Source organism: Hippocampus bargibanti, linkage group LG07 (assembly GCF_051943395.1).
Source record: "Hippocampus bargibanti isolate YZ-2025 linkage group LG07, ASM5194339v1, whole genome shotgun sequence".
Taxonomy (NCBI): domain Eukaryota; kingdom Metazoa; phylum Chordata; class Actinopteri; order Syngnathiformes; family Syngnathidae; genus Hippocampus; species Hippocampus bargibanti.
The window spans coordinates 4,180,001-4,204,437 of record NC_142740.1 but is presented as its reverse complement, the minus strand read 5'-3'; the positions used below and the strand labels follow the sequence as shown (position 1 = coordinate 4,204,437).

General features: G+C 39.6%; 2 protein-coding genes and 1 pseudogene across 3 annotated transcripts in view; all 3 read right to left on the bottom strand.

The window, feature by feature from the left end:
• Positions 1 to 1,030: 1,030 nt before the first annotated feature.
• LOC148895209 (uncharacterized) lies at positions 1,031 to 5,872 on the bottom strand. The gene is made up of 3 exons (XM_089001698.1): positions 5,631 to 5,872; positions 3,371 to 4,447; positions 1,031 to 2,517 (listed from the first exon to the last, which is right to left on the bottom strand). The coding sequence occupies exons 1-3, from the start codon at positions 5,821 to 5,823 to the stop codon at positions 1,643 to 1,645; spliced, it is 2,145 nt and encodes a 714-aa protein (XP_088857824.1). The 5' UTR covers positions 5,824 to 5,872; the 3' UTR covers positions 1,031 to 1,642.
• A 1,324-nt stretch (positions 5,873 to 7,196) lies between these two features.
• On the bottom strand, positions 7,197 to 15,415 carry LOC148895208 (uncharacterized; annotated as a pseudogene). Its single transcript, XR_016115568.1, has 5 exons — positions 15,167 to 15,415; positions 13,701 to 13,901; positions 12,005 to 12,790; positions 10,347 to 10,535; positions 7,197 to 9,493 (listed from the first exon to the last, which is right to left on the bottom strand). The product of XR_016115568.1 is annotated as an uncharacterized LOC148895208 (transcript).
• A 742-nt stretch (positions 15,416 to 16,157) lies between these two features.
• Positions 16,158 to 24,437, bottom strand: part of hdlbpa (high density lipoprotein binding protein a) — a 23,445-nt gene continuing 15,165 nt past the window's right edge. Inside the window, exons 19-28 of the mRNA XM_089001590.1 lie at positions 23,735 to 23,953; positions 23,523 to 23,661; positions 23,065 to 23,204; positions 22,864 to 22,968; positions 20,904 to 21,038; positions 20,669 to 20,812; positions 19,530 to 19,709; positions 18,472 to 18,588; positions 18,080 to 18,220; positions 16,158 to 17,019 (exon numbers count right to left, since the gene is read on the bottom strand). Coding sequence (XP_088857716.1) covers positions 16,927 to 17,019; positions 18,080 to 18,220; positions 18,472 to 18,588; positions 19,530 to 19,709; positions 20,669 to 20,812; positions 20,904 to 21,038; positions 22,864 to 22,968; positions 23,065 to 23,204; positions 23,523 to 23,661; positions 23,735 to 23,953 — 1,413 coding nt within the window. The 3' untranslated portion in view covers positions 16,158 to 16,926. The remainder of the gene's footprint in view (positions 17,020 to 18,079; positions 18,221 to 18,471; positions 18,589 to 19,529; positions 19,710 to 20,668; positions 20,813 to 20,903; positions 21,039 to 22,863; positions 22,969 to 23,064; positions 23,205 to 23,522; positions 23,662 to 23,734; positions 23,954 to 24,437) is intronic.

The following is a 24,437-nucleotide window of genomic DNA, read 5'->3' as shown; positions in this document are numbered from 1 at the left end:
CTCAGAAGTTCGACTTAAAGTCAGAATTGTGACCTCAGAATTCCAGCTTTTAACTTAGTATTCTGACTTTTAACTCAGATCTATGTGTATATTAGCATACCTGTTAGCAATCTTGCAAATACTATACATGTAATGGCGTCTGCCCCTACAAAATGGCGACCAATCTTCCGTTTTTTTTATAGCGTAACTAAAAGGAAACAAAACGTTTTCAAATTAATATTAATGTATCGGTATCAAAAAATATTGAGATATATTGAGATTGAATATCTACCTAGCAAACATAATTTCTCAGGCATTATTGTGCAATCATATGATATCACTATAAATCTATTTAGTGGCAACATTTACTGTTAATAAAGAAATTTTACATTGTGGATGGAAAACGTACACAAACGTACACATTTAAAAATCAATGCTTTTGCATTATTCGTTTAAAGTACATATTTGTTTTGGTCATTTTATTTATGTATTTTTCTTGAAGTGTAATAATAATAATACATTTCAAAACACTCAAGGTCACTTTACAGTCACAGGATCAGTTTTTCTGTGGGTGAGCAGCGGCAGCCACATGCGCCAGCATTCATTCAACCCAGAAGTAACTCAAAGATAGAAAGCTATCTGGCTAGCTAACAGATAGCCAGCTAGACACTTAGCTAACTAGCTATATAGGCATATAGCTAATAGACTGCCAGCTACATAGCTAGCTAGCTAGCTAATAGACAGCAAATAGATAGCCAGCTAGGTAGCTAGCCTATAGATAGCCAACTAAGTCGCTAGCTAGATAGCATTTTTAGTCTTGTTCTTTTGATAGATTGTATCTAATTTTCGTCTGATTCATGGCATATTCAATTTTTACCAGAGCGTCTTTTATGCTATCATCGTCTCCTTTTTTTCTACATTTTCTTTTTGATTCATTTTTCTTAACCTATGTAACCCAAATTGGTGCGCCGCTATCTTTGCCAACGGAATAGAATAAGGCACGATTTCAGTTCCTGGCATGAGCAAGATGATAAACAAAACAAAAAAAAAAGACAAAACAGTCAAGTGAGCATAAATTAAAAAAAAAAAATTACAAAATTGTGGATGAAAGTCATTTATTTAATCTTGACAAATCCATGTAAGGCGACTTACAGCGTATGGCGACCTGGCTGCCGATGACAAGACGATAAGAAAGCAAAATTAAACATACACAGGCACGTAATACATGACGTCATAGCACATGATAAATAACAGGTTAAATTATAAACAGGAAGTCGATTTCCCCCCCCCCCCCCTTTTTTTCAACCAATATGACAACAAAAAATTTGCCCAAATACTCGACAATACAGAGAACCGACACCTTACGTACATTAAATGTCAAGTAAGTAACCTTTAACACAAATGATGTGCCAAACCGCTGCAATAAAGCGCCACAGGGGTATTAAATTGATAATTTTTTTGAATTACATACAAGTGACAATTAGACTCCCCCTCTGTAATAACTTTATTTGTTCCATAAGATCAAACAATAGTGACGATTAGTGATGTGTTTGGTGAGCAAAGATGAGCAAATTAAGTGCCGGAAAAACTATTTCATAGAACATAAATTGAAATTGCTGTGTAGCTTTTTCTTTTTTTAATCCTCCCTCAAGTAAACAAAATGTTACATCGTCACTTCACTCGCGATGGGTTGCCCCGCCTCTTCATTTGCGTTTCTGTTATCCACGCAGCATTTGTGTTTTTTAATCCTGTATTTAAAACAGAATCTTTTAAGACACAAGCTGCACTGGTAAGGTTTCTCCCCGGTGTGGATTCTCATATGCTTTGTGACGTATGAATTGTCCATAAAAGTTTTGCCGCAAACCGGACACCGAATCTGATGCTTGCTGCGTTTTTTCACACGTTTCTTTGGGGTTTTCTCGACGGCGCGCGTGACGTTATCGGACGGCGCGGGTTCCCCGACCGCGTGCGTTACGTTTCCCGCGGGTTCCCCGTCGGCGTTCCCTGACCACGCGGGTGTATCGTGCATGGTCATGTGCCTGGCGAAATCTGATCTTTTAAGGAAACCGTGACCGCAAATGGGACAATTCCAACCGGTGTGGATCATCATGTGTCTTTTCAGATATTCCTTCAAACCGAATCTTTTATCGCAAAACGGGCACGGGTACGGTTTCTCTCCCGTGTGCCGAGCCATGTGTCTTTTCAAACCGCCCCTGGTGGCGAAAGTTTTGTTGCATTCCCAGCAGTGTTTGTTGTCATCGGCGTTCAAAGAGTCTCCCGTTTGGTTTTCGCCGTGTGGTCCTCGCCACGCGCTCGTCTGGTAATTTTCCACACTGGCAGAGCCGCTTGCTTCGTGTGCCTCGTAGGAGCTTTCGCCAGTCAATAAGCAAGCGAAAGGTTTCTCGCTTTCGGAATCGGGGGTGTCATCCATGTCTGATCCTGGATCTTCATGCCCCCATGGTCCCCCGTCTCTATCCAAACTGCTCGGCAGTGCTGCCGTCATGTCGGTGGGAAGCACCTGCTGAGTGTCTGCACCGACTAAAGGGAAGAAAAATAGCATGAGCGATTAGCATTTGTTTGGCGAGAACAAATTTGTTGAAAGAAACCAAGGCTCAGTTTTTGCATTGTTCTACATTATTCAAATAAATGTGATTTTTTTTTTTATTGTAAAGGAGAAGGTGTCACAAATGCGACATATTTGACTTAGCAAGACTGAATGGACTAAAATTTAAAATAAAAATGGCGTTAAGTATGCACGTGACGTTATTTCATTATATATTGGTTCATAAATTACTATTAACATTTTAAGGACAACCGACACCATTTCTTGTTTCTTAACTGACATCAGAAAAACGTTTTATATCATCTAAAATACCCAAAACACGCAGGCTACAAAACAGTGAAATTTGGACTAGTTTCAACTTTGATAGTTCAAAGGCAGAGTGTAGACTGCAAGGTTAAAATATCCCATCAATCAGGCTCTACAAATAACCCGCACAAGCCATCTGTACACTTGATATCTTGAATATTTTGTTTTCTATCCTTTCACCCCCCAACCAATCCCCTTTCAAATTGTTGCTGTGGACTGCAAATTTCCCCATTGTGGGAGGAATAAAAGTTTTCTGATTCTGATGATATCAACCCAGCTAAAAAGAACACAATTGATGAGGAACTAGATAAAATTATCTAGTTATCTTATTATTTTGTGTAGTTTTAAGCCTTACAAAATTAGAAAGTAAAAAAATTATGATTTATGGGGACCTGGGAACGGATTATTCTCATTTTAATGGTTTCTTATGGGAAATTAATTTTTGGGATACACACTTTTCGCCTTACACACTCTGTCTGTTCGTAAGCCAAGGTATCACTGTATTACCGCATGTCACATCACCTTTCAACTTCGTCCAAGTCCTCAAAGCTCCTTCACCGCGGTCGCTGTGACAGGCGTCCGACGAGTTCGCCGTGGCGTCGTCCGTTACCGAGTCGTCGCCGACGTGTCGGCTCGTGTCGCTGGATGGCAAAGCCCCCTCGCTCACGTGCCAGCTCAAGTGAGCAAGCAGCAACCCCCGATTGGAGAACCTCTTACGACAAACCGAGCACTGAAAAGGCTCCTGGCCGTAATGTTGCTCTTCGTGTCTCAGCATATTCTGCTTGAAGGAGAAACTTTGCCCGCAAATGGTGCAAGTGAAAGGTTTCTCCCCGGTGTGGATGACCATGTGCGCTGCCAAATCAGCGTGCGACGGGCATTTTTTCTGGCACAGTTGGCATTGATGGCTGCCGGCGGCGGAGCTCACGGTGCTTTCCGGAAGCTCCGCGCCGCGGTCGGGATGCGACGGCTCCGCTTGCGATGATGTTCTCGTATCGCGTCCCGCCGCCAGCGCTTCCTCCTTGGTGTGTTTCATCATGTGTTGCCTCACGTGATGCTTCAATAGGAATTTTTTATGACAAACAGGGCAAGGAAACATTTTTTCTCTCGTGGGCGTCTCCGAAAACGCTTGGACGCCGTCGTCCATTTTCTTATTCGTCTCCGAAGTTTCCGTCGGTGATCCATCACGACGCTTTTCATCGTCTCTCTTCAAGTAGTGGCTTTTATCGGAGAAAACCAAAGGTTTGTCTCCCGTATGCGTCACCATGTGTTTTCTCAAACTTTTTGGGCTGTGAAAAGTCATCTCGCATCGAGAGCAGCGAAAATCCTTGTCGTCATGACGATTCATATTACCATGGCGGTCGTGGCGAGTCCCTCGCTCGTCATCGCTGTGAGCGGCGGCGGAGGAGTGTGACGTTATGTCGTCTACGTCCGACAACGGAGCGAAGAGGCTATCCGGTTCCGATTCCCTATGCGGGGTGTGGCGCGGTAGTTCGGGAAGCTTCTCATTCTGATCGCTCCACGCGTCTTCCGCTTCCTGTTTGATGCGCGGTCCGCCTCGTTGCTCGGAAGGAGCTTCTCGGTGAGTCTGTTGCTGCACAGCTGCGGTGCACAAGGGAAGGCAAACACGGTTAAAACGTTAGTGGAATAACGAAAACTACAAATTTGTAGACCAAGGGTATCAAACTTTTGTTACGCTTTCCTGTTGGGGGCCGTTATGAATTTGGAGAAGACATTTGAATGTTTCATCCCCCTCCGCATATTACATATAGAGCGCACAAAAAAAATAATTAATAACTAGTTATAAAATTTCAAGTAAAAAAAATATGACTGTTATAGTGGTTTACATGGGATAATTTGAAATTTTGGTTCAGACTTTAGCAAGCATCAAGGCACTTGACATTATTGATTTGCTTTCGAGGGCCGAATGAAATGACGTGGCGGACCAGATATGGCCCCCGAGCCTTGACTTTGACACCTGTGTTGTAGAAAGAGTATTATACTATTGTACTACAGTAAAGTCTCGTTATATCGATATCGGATATATCGATAGTCCCGGTTATATCGATACTATTTCTATGCACACACGGAGAAAATTACATGCAAACAGGGTCGGATATATTTTTTATCGATATTTTTTCCTCTTTACTGTATTTTTTTCTTCCTCCAAAAATTGACTTTAAATACCATACATATCAGAGCATTCTGGATTAACTCATTCACTGCCATTCACAAATGTATATAGGTAGCTACATCTATTCACTATTTAGTTGTCTATTTAGCTACAGCTATTCGCTATCTAGCTATCTCGCTAGGTATCTGTTGGCTAACGATTGGCTAGCTAACCAGCTTTCTATCCATTTGAGTTACTTCCGGGTTGAATAAACGCTTGCGCGTGTGGCTGCCACCGCTCACCCAACTTCAAAGAAGTACAGATGACGGCTGAAGAAACCTTTTCATCGTTAGTTTGCGATTGTTCAAAGTAATGCGTATAATGTTGCAAACACACCCAAAGTCGCGTCAATAAGTACCGAAGAAATAAAATGTTCGTTTCAAAAAATGTGACTTTTATTTAGCAAACAGCGCAGAGCAAATGAGCACAAATAATGCCAGTGGGGGAGGAGGGGGGGGGTTAAAAGAGGAACCTTCATCTTCAAAGGCCAAGAAAAAATCTCGAACACATTCACATTCATCCCGCAACCAGTTTTATTATTTCGTTTACTTCCATAATTTGACACGATCGGGCACGTTGACAAAATGATATTAAAAAAAAATACAATCAAACCTTGATGTAGTTGAACGCGAAGGTCGGCAACGGTGGCAAGCAGTTGGTTTTGTCGTCGTTCGTTCTCATCCTTGTTTCGATTTAGTTTCTCTTCGTAGTCGGCGATAGTTCTCTCAAATAGTTCGAAGATTTCTTCGGCGGCCACGTTTAGACGTTCCTTCATTAATTCTCTCAACATTTTGACGTTACACATTTCCGTCGCACCTTCGATTGCTAACGTCGGCCTTCTCGAGCTCCTTCTTCTTTAGTTTTTTTTTAACTTCTTGTTTATTGACAGTAGGCATCTCAGGTTCGTGGCGCATTACCGCCACCTGCTGTACTGGAAAGGCAGCGTTGAGCAGTATTACAGTACAAGGACACCATTTTGTTGATTTTAGATGCGACTCGTTGAAATGACAAATTAAACATTTAAAGGACAACCGACACCATTTTTTTGTTTCCTAACTGACATCAGAAAAACCTTTTACAGCATCTAAAATACCCAAAACACGCAGGCTGATATTTTTAGTCAAATGAAAAACACCAATAAAAATTACTTAGTGTCCCAAAACTGCCACAAAATGACCCCGGAGATGCCGAGTTTCAGAAGGTCCCGCCTCGTGTTCGTGACGTCACGCCAAGTGCTCTTGCTTTGCTCTAGAATCAAAAGAATGGCTTCACATTCGGAGAAGATGCTTTTTTTGTGACTCATCTAGTTATGAATATAATTCAAATAGTTCTGAAGAGGAAAGCATAAATGTTTGCAATCGATTAAAGAAGTCCTTCCGTATCAATTCGAGCCGTCAGGACACCAATGTAGCGTCCCAGAAGATGCATAAGATGGCGCCCAAGCTCTGCTAGAAGTGGGCTGATTTGTCTGCTGGGAATTTTTGTCAACTAGTATCAAATAGTAGTCTTGGTGCAACACATGATTCACCATGGCGTTATTTATGTTTTTTCCCTTTAATTTCGCCATCGACACAGATCAATAGTTTTCAGACCAAAGTACCCAAATTGCATTGTGTGTCGCTTTCTCGGTCAGGGGCGTTCCTTTAGTGACGTCACGTCAGGCATCGTCATCGACTCGAAAACAAGACTTCCTGAATATTCAGCGCAAGTCTTAAAACGCAAAATATAGCTATATGCCGTGGAATCTTTGTAGAATACGCACAGAAGAAGTCATTTGAAGTGATTTTACAAATTATGGACACAATATGTCCGGAGACGTTGGTTGTCCTTTAAACGTCCTCAAATATGTGCTGTAATGTGTTATATTTTAGAATTTTTACTAATACTCCTTTATTATAGGTGGCCAATGCATACGTGTTTACCAAACCATACCATAGCCTCATTATTATTATTAATTATTATTATATGAAGGTCTAATCAGCTAAGAGGAAATATAAGATGGATGAGATTAATTTATTATCTCAATGTTGCCGTAAATTTACAGCAACCTAAGTGCTTGTGAAGATAGTTAAGTTTTGACCCCAATCCACTCACGTTGCTTTAATTTTGTTTATTATTATTTTCATTGTTTTTTTTTTTCTCATATGGCACAGTGAACAGGACATGGCATATGCGGAAGTGCAAGATTTGTAAAGCGTTTTATCAAGATAGTTACGTGATGTATGTTCTGTTCTGATGTTTGGAACAGATGATGTTCAAGGTACATGTGACCATGTTTATCCTTTTCCAATCGTTTATTTAAAAAAATATATATTAAAAGTTTAATAACAAAAAAAAAAATCAATTGTACCCAAGAAAAAAATCAATCAGAAATGAAATGGCAAATTTGATGTGGAGGAAAAAAAAAATCACTTTTTTTTTTAATTATTAATGCGTAAATCATACAATTAGTCAGTTAGACCGCGTACGTTGCCACGGCGATACGTGTTCTCGTTCTCAGCGTCCTTAATCGTATCCAAAGGTTCTTCGGCTTGGTCACCGTGTCAGACATGACATCATCCATTTCCGAAAGCGGCGCAAAATTGTCTGCCCGGTTCATCGTCAGCTTCCGTTGTCATGAGTTGACTGTAGCTACTTGAAGCCATAGAATTGTCCTTCACGTGCGTTCTCATATGCGCGATGAAGGCGCTCTATACCTACAAACAGGAGAACGACTTCTCCCCGCCGTGCGTCCTCATATGCTTTCTGAACTGCGATCGACGGGAAAAACTTTTATCGCAGAGCGAACACCTGAAAATTTGTTCTCCCGTGTGCAGGCTCATGTGTATTCGGAGATTCGAGCGACTGGAGGATCCTTTCGAGCAAATGGAACACGCGAAGGGTTTCTCCGTGGCGTGTATTCTCATGTGCTGTCTGAGATTAGATTTATGAGGAAAGTTTTTCGCGCACATCGGACACGCGTACGGCTTCTCCGACGTGTGTATCCGCTTGTGTCGTTTCATGTCAAACTCCACGTAGAATCTTTTGGCGCAGACGGAGCAGGAGTAGGGTTTCTCCCCGGTGTGAATGGCCATGTGTCTCTTCATGTTCTGCTTGATGGAGAAGCGCTTCTGGCATACGGGGCAGGCGAAGGGTTTCTCTCCGGTGTGCGTTAGCATGTGAGTTTTCAAACTTCCTTTATTGGCGACTGTTTTCTTACATATTGAACATTTAAATTGTCTGTGAATGACGGGATAATTTTTTCGAATCTCCGATGGTTCTTTGGGGTCGTCGCCGCGGTCGGACGATTGTGATGTCACGTCTTCCGTATCCGACAGCGGGGCGAAGCGGAGATCGTCGGCGTCCGGTTCGGTCGGCACGTTTTGACTTGAGCTGCTGGCAGTCTGCCGCATGCCTTTTCATGTGCATTCGAAAATGCGACCTGCGCGAGAAACTTTGGCCGCAGACGGAACACCCGAAAGGTTTCTCGGATGTGTGCGTCAGCATGTGTCTCTTCATCTCAAACTTATTGTAGAACCTTTTGTTGCAAAAGCCGCAGGGATGCGGTTTCTTCCCCATGTGCGTCGCCATGTGTCGTCTCATATTCTGCTTGAAGGAGAATCTTTTGTCGCACACCGAGCAAGCGAATGGTTTCTCTCCGGTGTGCGTCACCATGTGGCTTCGCAAAATGCTTTTGTTGCTAAACATTTTGCCACACCCAGAGCAAATGTACAGTTTGCTTTCGGCGTGATAAGTCAGATCGCCGTCAGACTTCTTGTCTTTCATTTTCTGAGGTTCTTTAACGTCGTCGCTGTCGGAAGACACGTAGTCCATATCCGAGAGCGGCGCCTCGTAGTCTACTTCTGCTACGGGTTGACTTTTGCCGTCGGATACATGAGTTCTCGTGTGTTCCTTCATGGCGCTCTCATCTGGGAATTTTTTATCGCAAATCGAGCAGGGGACTAAATCTTTATCGCCCACATGCACCGTCATGTGTCTCTTCAAGTGATGCTTCAAGGCGAAGCTTTTATCACAAACCGTGCAGGTGAATGGTTTCTCCCCGGTATGAGTGACCATGTGGTTTTTCAAAACGCTTTTCTTGCTAAACGTTTTCCCACATTCGGAGCAGTCAAAATGTTTGCCGTCGCTGCCAGGCGTCCCTTTTGACTTTTTTTCCGTCTTCAAAAGTTCTTGGTCGTCATCGCTGTGATCCGTGTCGGATGATATCATGTCGTTCATAGTTGTCATGTGTTGACTTGATATCTCCTCATTTGGATTGTGATGAAGCTGTGAGGGCTGGCCTTCATCATCTTCACCCTTAATATGGATGCCGGACCACGTGAACTCTGTAACCTCAGCTTCTTTCACCTCCGGAAGCTTCTCCGGGGCTTGGTTACTCCACACGTCCCCCTCTTCCTCTTTAATCTGGTGGAGCGTTGCTGGATCGGCCCGCTTTTGGCAGGGAACCTCTTCTTGATGCTCCACCTGCTGCACATCTGTATGATACAAACATGCTACAGCAGTGAGCGCGCCTTGATTTTGAAAAATACAGTCATAAAAATAGGACTCAACAACAATTACAATTCATATTTGCACTAATAATTAGCATATCTGGTGACAATGTGTAAATGGCCTTGAGTGTTTAAATGTAGTATTAGTAGTAGTATTAGTATTAGTGTTAGTAGTAGTGGTATTAGTAGTAGTTTTAGTAGTAGTAGTATTAGTACTATTAGTATTATTTTTAGTAGTAGTAGTATTAGTATTATTAGTAGTATTAATAGTATTAGTATTGGTACTAGTATTAGTATTATTAGTATTAGTATTATTAGTATGAGTATTAGTAGTATTAGCATTAGTAGTATTAATAGTATTAGTAGTATTGGTATTAGTAGTAGTGTATTAGTCGTATTAGTAGTATTAGTATGAGTATTAGTAGTATTAGTATTATTAGTATGAGTATTAGTAGTAGTAGTTTTAGTAGTATTCGTAGTATTAGCAGTATTCATATTATTAGTAGTATTAGTATTGGTAGTAGTATTAGTATTGTTAGTATTAGTATTAATAGTATTAGTAGTAGTAGTATTAGTATTATTAGTAGTAGTAGTAGTATTGAATTGAGACCTCGCGAGATTTTGAAACGCGATTGGTCGCATCCAATATGGCGACTCTTTTTAAACTCGGCATTTGTCCGGTTAATCATCAACAATTTCACCTTCAAACAAAACTTATTGTTTACCCAACAACGACGAACATAACGGGGCACTTGTTACGCTTAATCTTTTGAGTAACCCGGTTGATGAAATTGCCTTCCAACTCTTAAAACGCTGAGGACAAAAAATGTAAACAAACCTGCTTTTAGCAACGGAACGCGAGACTGGGAAACATCGTCCCATCGCCGGAGCTCCTTCCCGTCTTTGCTTCGACAAAATTGCTCCTCGTACTCTGCTATGGTTCTCTCAAAGAGTTCGATTATCTCCTCGACGGCCAAGTTTAGTCGCTGCTTCACCAACGTTCGCAGCATTTTCACTTTGCACATTTTTTTTGTTTACACGGTGACGTTAACGACGTCTTGCTAACCTACGCTTCTCTGTTAGCAAGCTAAGCTAACTCGAACAATTCCAAAGTTAGCATTTGACGAAACTCAACCAGAAGCGTTGATAATTTAAATTTTGTCTGTGTTTGTAGACATTCATTAAGAAAATGAAGGCGAAACAGAGATTTAGCGGTGGATAAGACTACGACGCCCGGCTAACTTAATAGCTTTTTCTCTTTCCCTACTTCGTGCGTTAATGTTGAAGTGGCCAACGCCTCTTGGATTCATTACCACCACCCTCAGTATGACGACTGTATCGCAGGCTCATTTTTAATTTAGCTGTATCCAGTAATCCACAAATTTTCAACAAACCGAATTGAAAAGAGGTCATAGAACGCTTTTTATGTTTTTTGGGGGGTATTTGAATACGTGACACTGTCCCTCAAAAATGACTCCATCCTCACATTCCCAAAGAGACTTAAAGGACAATCGACGTTACTTTTTTGTTTGCTAACTGACATCAGAAAAACGTTTTATAGCATCTAAAATACCCAAAACACGCAGTATGATATTTTATTCAAATGCAAAACACCAATAAAAATGATTTAAAGTGTCCAAAATCTGCAAAGGAATTGAGCTGCGAATTGGGCATTTTCAGAAAGTCCGGCCCCCAGTTCGTGACGTCACGCCAAGATGTCTTGCATTTCTGGAGAATCCAAACAATGGCTTCAGATTCGGAGAATATGTTTTCTTGTTACACATCCAATTTTGAATATGATTCAAATAGTTCTGAAGAGGAAAGCATACATGTTTGCAATCAATTAAAGAATTTATTCCGTGTCATTATGAGGCAAATTGAGGGGAGATGTCTCAATGAAAAAGAGGCACAAAATGGCGACCTCATGTGGCCAACTCCGTTTCCACAGGCTGATAAATTTCTTATATGGAGCATGGACGCCCTCTTCTGCCTCTTTTTTCGTGCTACACGAAGTTTTCAGACCAAACAAGCATTGACGTGATGGAAGGACTGCTACAATTTTTTTCAGTCAGGGGCGTTCCTTCAGTGACGTCACATACGGACTCGTCACCAACTCAAAAACAAGACTTCCGGAATATTCAGCACGAGTCTTAAAACGTAAAATATAGCTATATGCGGTGGAATCTATGTAAAATACGCTCAGTAGAAGTCATTTGAAGCCATTTTACAAATTATGGACAACTTGTCCGGAGACGTCGGTTGTCCTTTAAACATAACAGGAGAGATGGGGGCGGGGGGTAGTATTCAAAATACCAGTAAATCCGTAATCATGAGCAAATTACATAAATGCTACAATTAAAACAGTTACACATTTCATTCGTTAAAAAAACTACAGTAGTTTGTTTACATTCATAAACAGTGCGAAACTCAGGTCAAATCTGATTCATAAAGTACTCGACCAACCAATCCAACGTGTGTTTCATGTGCCCTTTCAGGGAATGTCTGTAGGCAAACAGTTTGTCGCACAGCGGAACTTTGAAAATGTCTGTTTTTCTCGGGGGCGGTGCTGGCGCTTATGTCTTTCCATGTTCAACCTTTGGTAGAATCCTTTAGCACAAATGGAACAGGAATGGGGCTTTACACCCGTATGAATGACCGCATGTCTTTTCATATTCTGCTTGACGGAGAATCGTTTACCGCAAATCAAGCAGGCAAAAGGTTTCTCTCCAGTGTGCGTTAACATGTGTGTTTTCAAATGGCACGGCGACTCCCATAATTTCCCACATTCAAAGCACTCAACATGTTTCTTTTTTCTCCTTTTGAACAGCTTTTCACGGTTTCCACATGTCGTGTCGATTTGAGATTTTCTTTTCATCTTTAAATGTTTCTTCTTAGACGGTGCGGAGGGTTCAGTAGGATTTATATTGGTATACATATCATTTTTATTCCATATCTCATCTGTGTTAGATATGTTTGACAAAATGTCATCCGTATCTGATATTGGAGCAAAAAGGGAGTCTGGTTCCGACAGGAGGTCTTCACAGGGTTCTTCGTTGGCTTTTGTTGTTGTGCATGTACTTGGCTCCCCGTCACTTTGACTGCGATGAACGTGGGGTGGTTGGGCTTTGTTCTCTTCTGTTTGAACATCAACGCCGGTTAATCTGAGGTTGTCCATGTCAGCCTCCTCCTTTCTATCTTCGAGCAGCTCCCCGTCCTCTTGAATTCGGGGCGGCTCTGCTAGCACCTCAGATGGAACTTCGTCCTTCCACTTTTCCTGCGTACCTGTCCAAGACAGAGAAAGGCATGGGAGCTTGTCAGTTTATTTAAAAGACAACTGTGTTGACTAAGCATATAACAGCATGAAACTTTTAAATATGATAAATTCTTATTATGTCTAAACTATATCAAACACATCAGAATCAGAATCAGAATCATCTTTATTGCCAAGTATGTAGGACACACAAGGAATTTGTTTCCGGTAGAACACGCTGCACTAGTATCGTTGTCAAAAAAACTGCTAAGTGGCACTATACAGTTCCATTTTGGCTACTGTTGAAAGAGTTCAAAGAGTTAATGGCTTGGGGGAAGAAGCTGTTTAAATGTCTGCTGGATTTGGTGCGCATGGATCGGTAGCGCCTGACTGGTGGAGTAGCAGGAAAAGGTGGTGGGCAGGGTGCGGAGGGTTCAGTAGGATTTATATTGGTATACATATCATTTTTATTGCATATTGGGTGTACTTTATTGAAATAGATGAAAACATGTTTGCATCAAAGGGTTTGTTCCTAAATACAGTAAAGTCTCGTTATATCGATATCGGTTATATCGATAGTACCGCTTATTACGATACTATTTCTATGAACGCAAGGAGAAAATTACATGCGCGCAGGGTCGGATATATCGATAGTCCCGGTTATATTGTTATTTTTTCGGACTCCCGAGAATATCGATATAACGAGACTTTACTGTATTTAATTTGTTGACAGTGATGAGCCGCTTCATTTGTTTTCCTTGTATGTAAACTGTGAAGTGCAAACATTGAGTGGGCACGAGGCAAAATATTTGTCGTTATTTGTCATGCCAAGCTGTTGTTTCACCCCAAATCTGGTGTGTAAAAAAGTACATGAAAGCAAAAATGATGTTTTGCAGGAAAAGGCAAAACACATAAACCAAAATTTGATGAGAAATTCTAAACCTTCACAATTGGCTGTTGTTGCTGTGCATGTGCTTGGCTCTCCGTCACTTTGACTGCGATTAAGATGGGGTGGTTGGGCTCGGTTCTCTTCTGTTTGAACATCAATGCCAGTTAATCTGAGCTCGTCGATGTCAGCCTCTTCCTCATGATCTTGGAGCGGCTCTGCTGGCTCCTCAGATGGAACCTCATCCTCCTGCGTATCTATACAAGATAAAGAGAGACATTGTTAGTTTATTTAAATTGGATAATATCAGAACCATCTTTATTGAACAAGTGTGTAGAACACATGAGGAATTTGTCTCCGGAAAAAAAAAACATGACAAATAAGTATGGCAAAAGTGATCAGTAGTAGATGATTTTCGAGGGGAGGGAAAAAATATTCAGTTTTCGACAACAATAACACATGTGCAACGGACCATGCATGACTGCTGTTAGCGGATAGTCCATCAAAAATCACCACTGCAATAGTGATGGGAATTCCGGCTCTTTTCAGAGAGCTCAATTGCTCAACACAGATAGATAGAAAGCTAGATAGCTAGCTAATAGATAACGAATAGGTAGCTAGTAGTGATGGGAATTTCGGCTCTTTTCAGAGAGCCGGTTCTTTTAGCTCGGCTCCCTAAAAAGATCCGGCTCTATTGGCTCCCAAATGGCTCCTCAATTTTTTTGTTGCTTAAATTAATTAACTCCCCAAAAAATCATGTAAAATTATGTGACAAAAAATTACTCATGTAAAAAAATACATAACATCAAATATTTTTATTTACACGGCTTGATTTATATTTCTGATGATTGGATTGGATTTGCCTTTATTAGTCTCACAGTGGAGAAATTTACATTTCACAGCAGCAAAGGGTTGCAAGGAATGAAAGTAGAAAAACAACATGTATGAGCTGCTGGAAAGGCAGCCACTCTCGCGGCGCCGTCTTGAAGTCAAAATAACAAAAAAACTAAATAACAAATAATATGACAATACAAAGACATAGAGAGTCATTCATTCTTCAGGACTTGCTGAACCCTCTTTGTGATGACATGAAACAGTTCTAGATGAAAGAGGAGAGGATCAAAGCGTCTTTCCACCAGTGGATCAACTGTCACTAATTAGCTTTTCATAGTAATGCTATCATACCAACGAGTAAAAAATATCATAATTGAAGAATAATAACAGCATAATGTAATAACATTTGTCCACCCGTCTACCCTAAACCCCCCCCCCCCCCCTTCTCACTGCTGCGTGTTCTATTCAGAGATCCGGAACGTTCGCGAACGACACATCACTACACTGCAAAGCATTTTGGGAAATTTCGACACCCCCCCCCCCCCACTCTGAAACTATAACTATAAAATTCCGCTACAATATTGGATGGATGGATATTTTAAAATGAACCCAATCGACCAGATTAAAACCTATATTCTTATTCAAATTCGCCCATTTTTCGATCTCATTCAAACGCGTCACAACCAACCTGCGTTCTGTCGTAGAATTAGAATGCATGGCTTCTCTTCTCTGGCCCGGCAAAGTTCCTCCTCGTACTCCGCTATACTTCTCTCAAACAGTTCAAATATCTCTTCGACTGCTACGTTCAGTCGCTGCTTTACCAACGTTCTCAAATTTCGGACTTTACACATTTTTTTAAATAAAATCGTCGTGATAACTTTCTGCTCTAGTTGTGGAAATGCAGCGTTTAGGGCGTTACCGCGCATGCGTAGAACTTCTCATTTTGAGCCCTGACTGGACGCCTTTTTTGACGTTTTTCAATCCAGTTGAAAGTCCTCGTATATTTGTGAGCGAAGTAACGTTTTTAAAATAAAATATTGTTCGGTTTTTGATTACTTTTCAGCAGCATAATAAATTTAATTTTTAAGCGCCTTTCAATTTTCTGAAGCTATTGCAACTTCAGTGATGCCTCAAATAAAAAAAGAAAGACAATTAAACAATATTTAAAAAAAAATACACCATTTGATTTTGCATCCATATTGTTAGTAATTGTTACGGCAATTCGCTATACGAACACATTTTAAACATCTTTTCTATTTGCTTTCGCATCATTTTTTTCTTGGACTTCCAGTATGTCACATCCTGCCCGCCTTTACACGACGTCACATCCTATCAGTCTTCGCGTGACGTCACATCCCGTCCGTCTTTATAAAACTTTCCCAACACGCCCCATCTCTCTTTTCTTCTTGGCTTTTTACCCCTGCGTGCCCCTCGGGGTTGCCAGTCACAATATGTGCCGTTCCCAAATTAAAAAAAAATGTTTTTACTTGATTCCTGCTTCATTAATAATGACTTTGACGGGAATTATTAAAAAATCGGAAGTTACCCACAATAAGCCCCGCCCCCCACAACCCAAATATGCAATGCGACTCAAACCTCTTAAAATGAAAGACACTGATTCGCTTTGGCGACCCCTTGAAGGGAAAATCGGAAAGGAAAAGAAGATTAAGACAAACAGGTACACAAAGATTTTCCATTTTTATTGACTTTTTTTGGACAGTTTATATTCCAGTGTCATCCGTAACCGTTCACACTTCATTTGCATAACTTTCCATGGTAGCTAGGAGGTGATGCAAACCCAGTGGGGATCACGTTCAGCATGCTCAACTTTAGCTCTCCGGAAAGAAAAAGAAAATCAAGTTCAACCAAACGTCACCACCACACTGGTTTACAAGCTCCTAGCCTTTAAGGCTGATGTTAAAAAAAATAAAAATTGGGGGTCATTGCTGTAAAAACAGAAAATCTGCCGAGCAGCTGGAAGACAAACTGGACTGGACACTGACCCCAACATTGTCATTTTTTAAGATTTTTTTATTTTTTTTAATAGTGTGAGGTTTGATGCGCCAGAGGTGTATTAGTGTTTCTTTTCTTTTTTTTTATTTAAAGGAAGTTGCATCATTTCCAAGCATCTGGCAGGTCTGCGTCAAAAGTGAACAATAAGGCGACGAGGTGTCACAGGTAGATGGACGCACAAATGACAAATACTTGAACATAGGCGTAGCGGGGGGGGTAATAGAACTGCCTACCAAAAGGGCAGCTCTAACCAAAAACATAAAATCATCTATCAGGATTGTTTTGTTTATTATTTTGAAGCACTGACAGGTGAGCGAGTACTGAAAGATTTTGAACGGGGTCAGGGTTCGGTCCAGGAGGGGTGTGGGGGGGTGGGGAAGGTTATCCGGGGTGCGGACAAGGGGAAGATAGTGGCTGGGGTAAAGATGTTCTCCTTTAAAAGCGTTTGGGCCCCCATGGGGAGGCCTTGGCGGCAGCCACCGGTGCCCCGAAACTGGGGAAATCCTCAGAGCTGCTCATGTCAGGAGCCTATTTAGACATTAAAAACAAACAAATATAACCATTAAATTAAAGGACAACTGACGCATTCCACCGCATATAGCTATATATATATATAACTAGGGCGCGGAAAATCCTACTGGACCCTCCGCACCCTGCCCACCACCTTTTCCAGCTACTCCCCTCAGGCAGGCGCTACCGATCCATGCGCACCAAATCCAGCAGACATTTAAACAGCTTCTTCCCCCAAGCCATTAACTCTTTGAACTCTGAACTCTTTCAACAGTAGCCAAAATGGAACTGTATAGTGCCACTTAGCAGTTTTTTTTTGACGACGATACTAGTGCAGCGTGTTCTACCGGAAACAAATTCCTTGTGTGTTCTACATACTTGGCAATAAAGATGATTCTGATATTTTACGTTTTAAGACTCGCGCTGAATATTCAGGAAGTCTTGTTTTCGAGTTGATGACGATCCCCTAAGTGACGTCACAGAGGGAACGACCCCTGACCGAGACAGTGACACACAATGCATCTTGGGTACTTTGTTTGGTCTGAACTGACAAATCAGCCCATTTCCAACGGAGCTTGTGCACCATCTTGTGCATTTTCTGGGCGCTACATTGTAGTGCAGACGGCTCGAATTGATACGGAAGGACTTCTTTAATCGATTGCAAACATTTATGCTTTCCTCTTCAGAACTATTTCAATCATATTTATAACTGGATGAGTAACAAGAAAGCATCTTCTCCGAATCTGAACTCTCTGAAGCCATTGTTTTGATTCTGGAGCAAGGCAGTTTGTGAAGGAGTATCCTGACGTGACATCACGAACAAGGGGGCGGGACTTTCTAAATCTGCCCAGTTTTTGAGCTCATTTTGTGTCAGTTTTGGGACACTAAGTCATTTTTATTGGTGTTTTGCACTTGACTAAACTATCAGCCCGCGTGTTTTGGGTATTTTAGAAGCTATAAAACGTTTTTCTGATGTCAGTTAGGAAGCAAAAAAAATGGTGTGTCGGTCCTTTAAGTGAAAAATGTTGACAGGGTAGGTGGATAAAATGATTAAAAAAAGATGAAACGAAAGGCTCACCTTCTCATTGCCGGTGGCCCAGGGAGCCTCCCTCACCACAAAACCTTTGGACGGGCCACGACTCTCATCAGCGGCCGCGTGGCTGCCCCCCGAGGGTCTCATGTAAGCCATTTTTGCCTCGTTCTCAACCACGTCCGCCAACTGAAAGCCAAACCGTGTTATTAGCCCACATATAGAAAAAAAGGGGAGAATGAAAAAAAAAGACAGTAAAGTCTCGTTATATCGATATTTAAGGGAGTCCGAAAAAATATCGATATAACCGGGACTATCGATATATCCGACCCTGTTTGCATGTAAATTTCTCCGTGCGTGCATAGAAATAGTATCGATATAACCGGGACTATCGATATATCCGATATCGATATAACGAGACTTTACTGTATATAACTCACGTATTCTTCTTCAAGGTTGAGGAGGTGGTCGATGGCTTCGTCCACCAGCTCGGGACGACCCGTCACTGTCACCAGGTTGGGGTCAGCGGCTCCGCTCTGAGGAAACCTGAGATCAACCTGCAAAGGACGAGAGTGGAGGTACAGTGATACCTTGGTTTACGAACTTAATTGGTTCCCAGCCAGCGTGTAAGGCGAAAAGTGTGTATCCCAAAAAATAATTTCCCATAGGAAACCATTAAAATGAGAATAATCCGTCCCCAGGTCACCATAAAACATAATTTTCTAATTTTCTAAGACTTAAAACTACACAAAATATACCTTATTTTATGTATTATAAATGTGATATGGTATTATAATTAAAGAAATAAACGGTCCTGTATAATAAAGTCGTTTTATTTACCTTTGTGATGGTCGTTGATGGCATGGAGTGGCCGGTTTCATCAGCAGTAAAAACTTGATGAGGAACGTAACCTTCTTTCACCATCTTGAGGAATGATCCCTTGTAGGTGCTTTATCTGCGATCATTTTACCTTGTTCCTCATCAATTGTGTTCTGTTTAGCTGGGTTGATAGCTTTTTGCATCAAGTGTACAGATGGCTTGTGCGGGTTATATGTGGAGGCTGATTGATGGGATATTTTAACCTTGCAGTCTCCACTCTGCTTTTGAACTAGCAAAGTTGAAATGTGTCAAAATTTCTCTGTTTTCTCACACTCTCTCTGTCACCTGCCTGTCTCTGTAATGTTTAACGGCCTCTCACTGCTGCATTCTTGACCAATCACGTGGCTTTAACCGAAGACTGCGGGCAGGGAATAGAGGATAAAAACAGTCGGCTGCCATTTTGTAGTTAGGAGAACGGGCTCGTTCACGAACGACACATCACTCATTGTGGCGCTCCGTGTGTATCCCGAAAAAACATTTGTATGCCAAGGTAAAATTTTCATAAATTTAACGTTCGTAAACCGAAAAGTTTGTAATCCAAGGGGTTCTTAAACCGAGGTATCACTGTATAGGTGAGACATGCTTAGCCGCTAAACCGCTTAGAACGTCCCCTAGGCACCTTGAATTCATCCATGATGCGGCGGATACCCTTTCCACGGGCACCGATGATGCGCGCGTGGACTCTGTTGTCCAGAGTAATGTCCTCGGAGATCATCTCCTCCAGCTCGTCCACAATGGCCTGGATGGCATCGCCTGCAGCTATGGCTTTGTGCTCATACCCTGTAATGGTAATCTGGTCCTGTGGAGAGCAGAGTCATCATTTTACTCTCATTGTGTGACGTGAAAAATGTCATCATTTGAGTTCATCCGGATGATGTTTGTTGATGTCAACGCGAATAGTGAATGCAGATGGAAGGCAAGTGGCAGAGTGAGCGAATGGAGGGAATTGCTTATGGAACAAAATGAAATCAAGGGCTAAAATAATGAATGAATAAATACATTAATAAAAATGCCTTTGAATTAAAATAGATACATAAGTAAAATAACAAATAAAAGAAATATATTTGAATTAAAATAAATAAATACAAAAATAAATAGATACATAAGCTAGTAAATAAATATATTAAATAAATATAATTAAAATAAATAACTAGACAAATACATACATAAATTAATTAAATATTAATAAATAAACTCATACATGAATAAGTAAATAAATAAGATGCCTAGTTTCACATACATAAAATTTGATATTGGTGTTTTGCATTTGACTAAAAATATCATACTGCGTGTTTTGGGTATTTTAGATGCTATAAAACACAGGTGTCAAAGTCAAGGCCCGCGGGCCAAATCCGGCCCGCCACATCATTTTTTTCGGCCCGCGAAAGCAAATCAAGCTTGTTAAATTCCATGATGATTGCTAAAATCTGAGCCAAAATTTCATATTTTTGGATGTCAACCACAATAAAAGTCATTATTCTTGACTTCAGATTTGAAAACGAGTTATTCATTAATTTGCTGTGTGCTCTATATGTAATATTGGAAGGGATTTAAACATTCTAATGGGTTCCCCAAATTCATAACAGACCTCGAGAGGAAAACATAACTACAATGTGGCCCGCGGCAAAAAATGACTTTGACATCCCTGCTATAAAACGTTTTTCTGATGTCAGTTAAAAAAAAAAAAAAGTGACATCGGTTTTGCTTTAAAATGTAATGTATTATTATTATTATCATCATCATTATTATTAATATTACCTGGTTTTCATCATTCTTTTCCGGGAACTGGATGTTCACATCATGCTCAGTGCGGATGTTGGTAATAATGGCACCCTTGCGGCCGATGATCTTGGGATGATATTTGGGGTCCACAGTGATGGTCAGTTTAAAACTCCTGAGTGCCTGCATGCGGAAAACCACGACTTGAAAAACATTTCTCGTACGTTTCAGATGGCCAGCGGCGAAATATTCCAGGAGCGTGGCGAAAACTAACCCGATCTTCCTGCTCGACCTGCAACTCCTTGACGCGCTCCAATAGTCCTTCTTTGGCACGCTCCAGGTGGTTGGCCAAGCCTGTGATGGCGATCTTATCGGACTGCTGCTCAGGAGCAGGCACTTGAATATTTACCTGATGGTGAGGGAAAAGGACACGTTGGAATTAATTCATTTCCACTTATTTGTTTATTCATTTATTATTCACATTTAGTCTTTATTTCTAATTTGTCATTTATAGTTTCTCGTTTGTCATTTATTGTTTCTCATTTGTCATTTATTGTTTCTCATTTGTCATTTATTATTTTTCATTTATTTATTATTATATTTCATTTATTATTTATCATTTTTCATTTATTATTTATTATTTTTCATGTGTCATTTATTAGTTTTCATTTAGTATTTTTCATGTTTTATTTTTCATTTGTCATTCATTATTTTTGATTTATTATTTTTCATTTATTGTTTCTCATTTGTTTTTTATTGTTTCTCATTTGTAATTTATTATTTTTCATTTGTCATTAATTATTTTTGATTTATTATTTTTCATTTGTCATTTATGGTTTGTCATTTATTGTTTCTCATATGTCATTTATTATTTTTCATTTTTCATTCATTATTTTTCATGTATTTATTTTTTATTATTATTATATTTCATTTATTATTCATCATTTGTCATTATTCATTTATTATTTATTATTTTTCATGTGTCATTTATTACTTTTCTTGTTTTATTTTTCATTTGTCATTAATTATTTTTGATTCATTTTTCTTTTATTATTTTTCATTTGTCATTTTTCATTTATTCATTTATTATTTATTTATTATTTATTATTTATTATTTTTCATGTATTATTCTTCATGTGTCATTACTTTTCTTGTTTTATTTTTCATTTGTCATTAATTATTTTTGATTTATTTTTCTTTTATTATTTTTCATTTGTCATTTTTCATGTATCATTTTTCATTTGTCATTATTTTCCATGTTTTATTTTTCATTTGTCATTTATTATTTTTCATTTATTATTATATTTCATTTATTATTTCTCATTTTTCATGTATTATTTGTCATTATTTATTTTTCATTTGTCATTATTTTTCATCCTTCATTTTTCATTGATTATTTTTCATTTGTCATTTATTATTTTTTCATGTATTTATTTTTTATTTATTATTATCATTATTATTATATTTCATTTATTATTCATCATTTGTCATTTTTCATTTATTATTTATTATTTTTCATGTATTTATTTTTTATTTATAATTATTATTATTATATTTCATTTATTATTCATCATTTGTCATTTTTCATTTATTATTTCTTATTTTTCATGTATTATTCTTCATGTGTCATTTATTACTTTTCTTGTTTTCTTTTTCATTTGTCATTAATTATTTTTGATTTATTTTTCTTTTATTATTTTTCATTTGTCATTTTTCATGTATCATTTTTCATGTGTCATTTATTACTTTTCTTGTTTTCTTTTTCATTTGTCATTAATTATTTTTGATTTATTTTTCTTTTATTATTTTTCATTTGTCATTTTTCATGTATCATTTTTCATTTGTCATTTATTATTTTCCATGTTTTATTTTTCATTTGTCATGTATTATTTTTCATTTATTATTATTATTATATTTCATTTATTACTTCTCATTTTTCATGTATTATTTTTCATGTGCTATTTTTCAGTATTTATTTTTCATTTGTAATTTATTATTTTTCGTCCTTCATTTGTCATTTATTATTTTTCATTTCTCATTTATTATTTTTCATTTATTATTTCTCATTTATTATTATTCATTTATTTATTTATTATTCTTTTTGTAAGCTCTCGTGTATTTGTTATTTATTTATCTATCAATGGATTAATTCTGATTATGCACAGGATTCCTTTAAGTGAGCTAGATAGCTGAACATTGTCCATCCTCAAGACGCAATTACTGATTTTACTCACCTCAAATTCGTCCATCATCTTGCGAATGCCACTTCCTTTCTGCCCGATGATGTAACGATGAAGCTCAAAAGGCACTTCCACCTCAATGGTGACGGGAACCAAAGCCTAAAAGAGCCACAGACAAAATTAGCCAAAACCAATTTCAATCAATCAATCAATCAATCGGCGTAAGATTCATCACCAGATTGTTTTGATTCTAACCTTCAGTGCTTCCGCAGCAGCCTCGCATCGCTCCTGGCGGCCGGAAATCACAATCACGTCGCATTTCTTCGGTGCATTTGGATCGACTGGCTCCTTCACTTCGCCGTTGGCGTCGCCGTTCTCTTGGATGGCCTCCACAGCTGAGACAACAAATTCGACTGAATCTCTTTCAGCAGTTGACGGTAATATGCTAAACTATATGTGATCACAGGCTAACGAAAAGTCACGTGAATGCAAAATGTGCATTTTCTTACATCCCAAACAAATACAGGTAACATCCGACTTACGACTCAGTTCCGTTTCGACCAAACGGTCGTAAGTCAAAATGGTCGTAAGTCGAAACCTATTCAAAATGTTGAATAGAGGCTTGTATGCTAAATGACTCGCATATAATTGATTTTCGGTGCAATGGCCATAAACCAATATGGATTCTAGAGATATTTTATTCTTTTTCGTACCTTGAGGGTCCTCGCGATCAGGAAACTTAATGTGTACGTTGTGATCTCTAGTGATCTGCTGGATTCGGGAACCTTTGGGGCCCATGATAGAACGATGGAACTTCTGAGCAATGGTGCACTCGATGGTCACTTGAGCATCCTGCGGGAGGGGTTCGCGTTTAATAGCATTAAAGTGTTTTTCTACTTCAGGATGGAAAAAACGGCGGACTCACCAGGTCCTCGACAATCTCCTGCATGCGCTTTTTGGCCGCCTCCACACACTCTTTGGCTCCTTTGAGGGTGACTTTGTCGCTCTGCGTGCCGGTCCGGGGTAAGCTCACCATCACGCCACCGTACTCGTCGGCGAGGTCACGCAAGACTTGACCGCGACGCGAGACAAAGTAGCGGTGGTGCTTCGGGTCCACGCTTATCGTGTCTTCGATGACGTTGTCCTGCGAGTAGCATGTGGATATTTTTAGCTTTTAGCTAACGTGGTCTGATATTTTTTTTTCCCCTTTCTAAGTCACAAAATGGCCGCCCTTTCTAAAATGGGTGAAACCAAATACAGTGATACCTGGGTTTATGAACCCCTTGGCTTACGAATTTTTCGGTTTATGAACGTTAAATTTATGAACAATTTTAGCTCGGCATACAAACTACTTTTCGGGATACAGACAGAGCTGCCACAATGAGTGATGTGTATTCTCCTAACAAGAAAATGGCAGCCGACTTTTTTTGTTCCTCTATTAAACATTAAAGAGACAGGCAGACGACAGAGAGAGTGACAAAATGGATAGGAAACAATGACATTTGGGCTCGTTTCAACTTTGATAGTTCAAAGGCAGAGTGTAGACTGCAAGGTTAAAATTCCCATCAATCCAGCTCCACAAATAACCCGCACAAGCCATCTGTATTGTACACTTGATGCAAAAAGCT

What these genes read in the sequence shown, in the direction of transcription:
- LOC148895209 (XM_089001698.1), bottom strand. Translation starts at nt 5,823, where the DNA reads ATGTGTAACGTCAAAATGTTGAGAGAATTAATGAAGGAACGTCTAAAC. An exon ending in TCGCGTTCAACTACATCAAG is followed by an intron (nt 4,448 to 5,630) that starts GTTTGATTGTAT and finishes TGTGCACCGCAG; the next exon opens with CTGTGCAGCAACAGACTCAC. An exon ending in GACTTGGACGAAGTTGAAAG is followed by an intron (nt 2,518 to 3,370) that starts GTGATGTGACAT and finishes TCTTCCCTTTAG; the next exon opens with TCGGTGCAGACACTCAGCAG.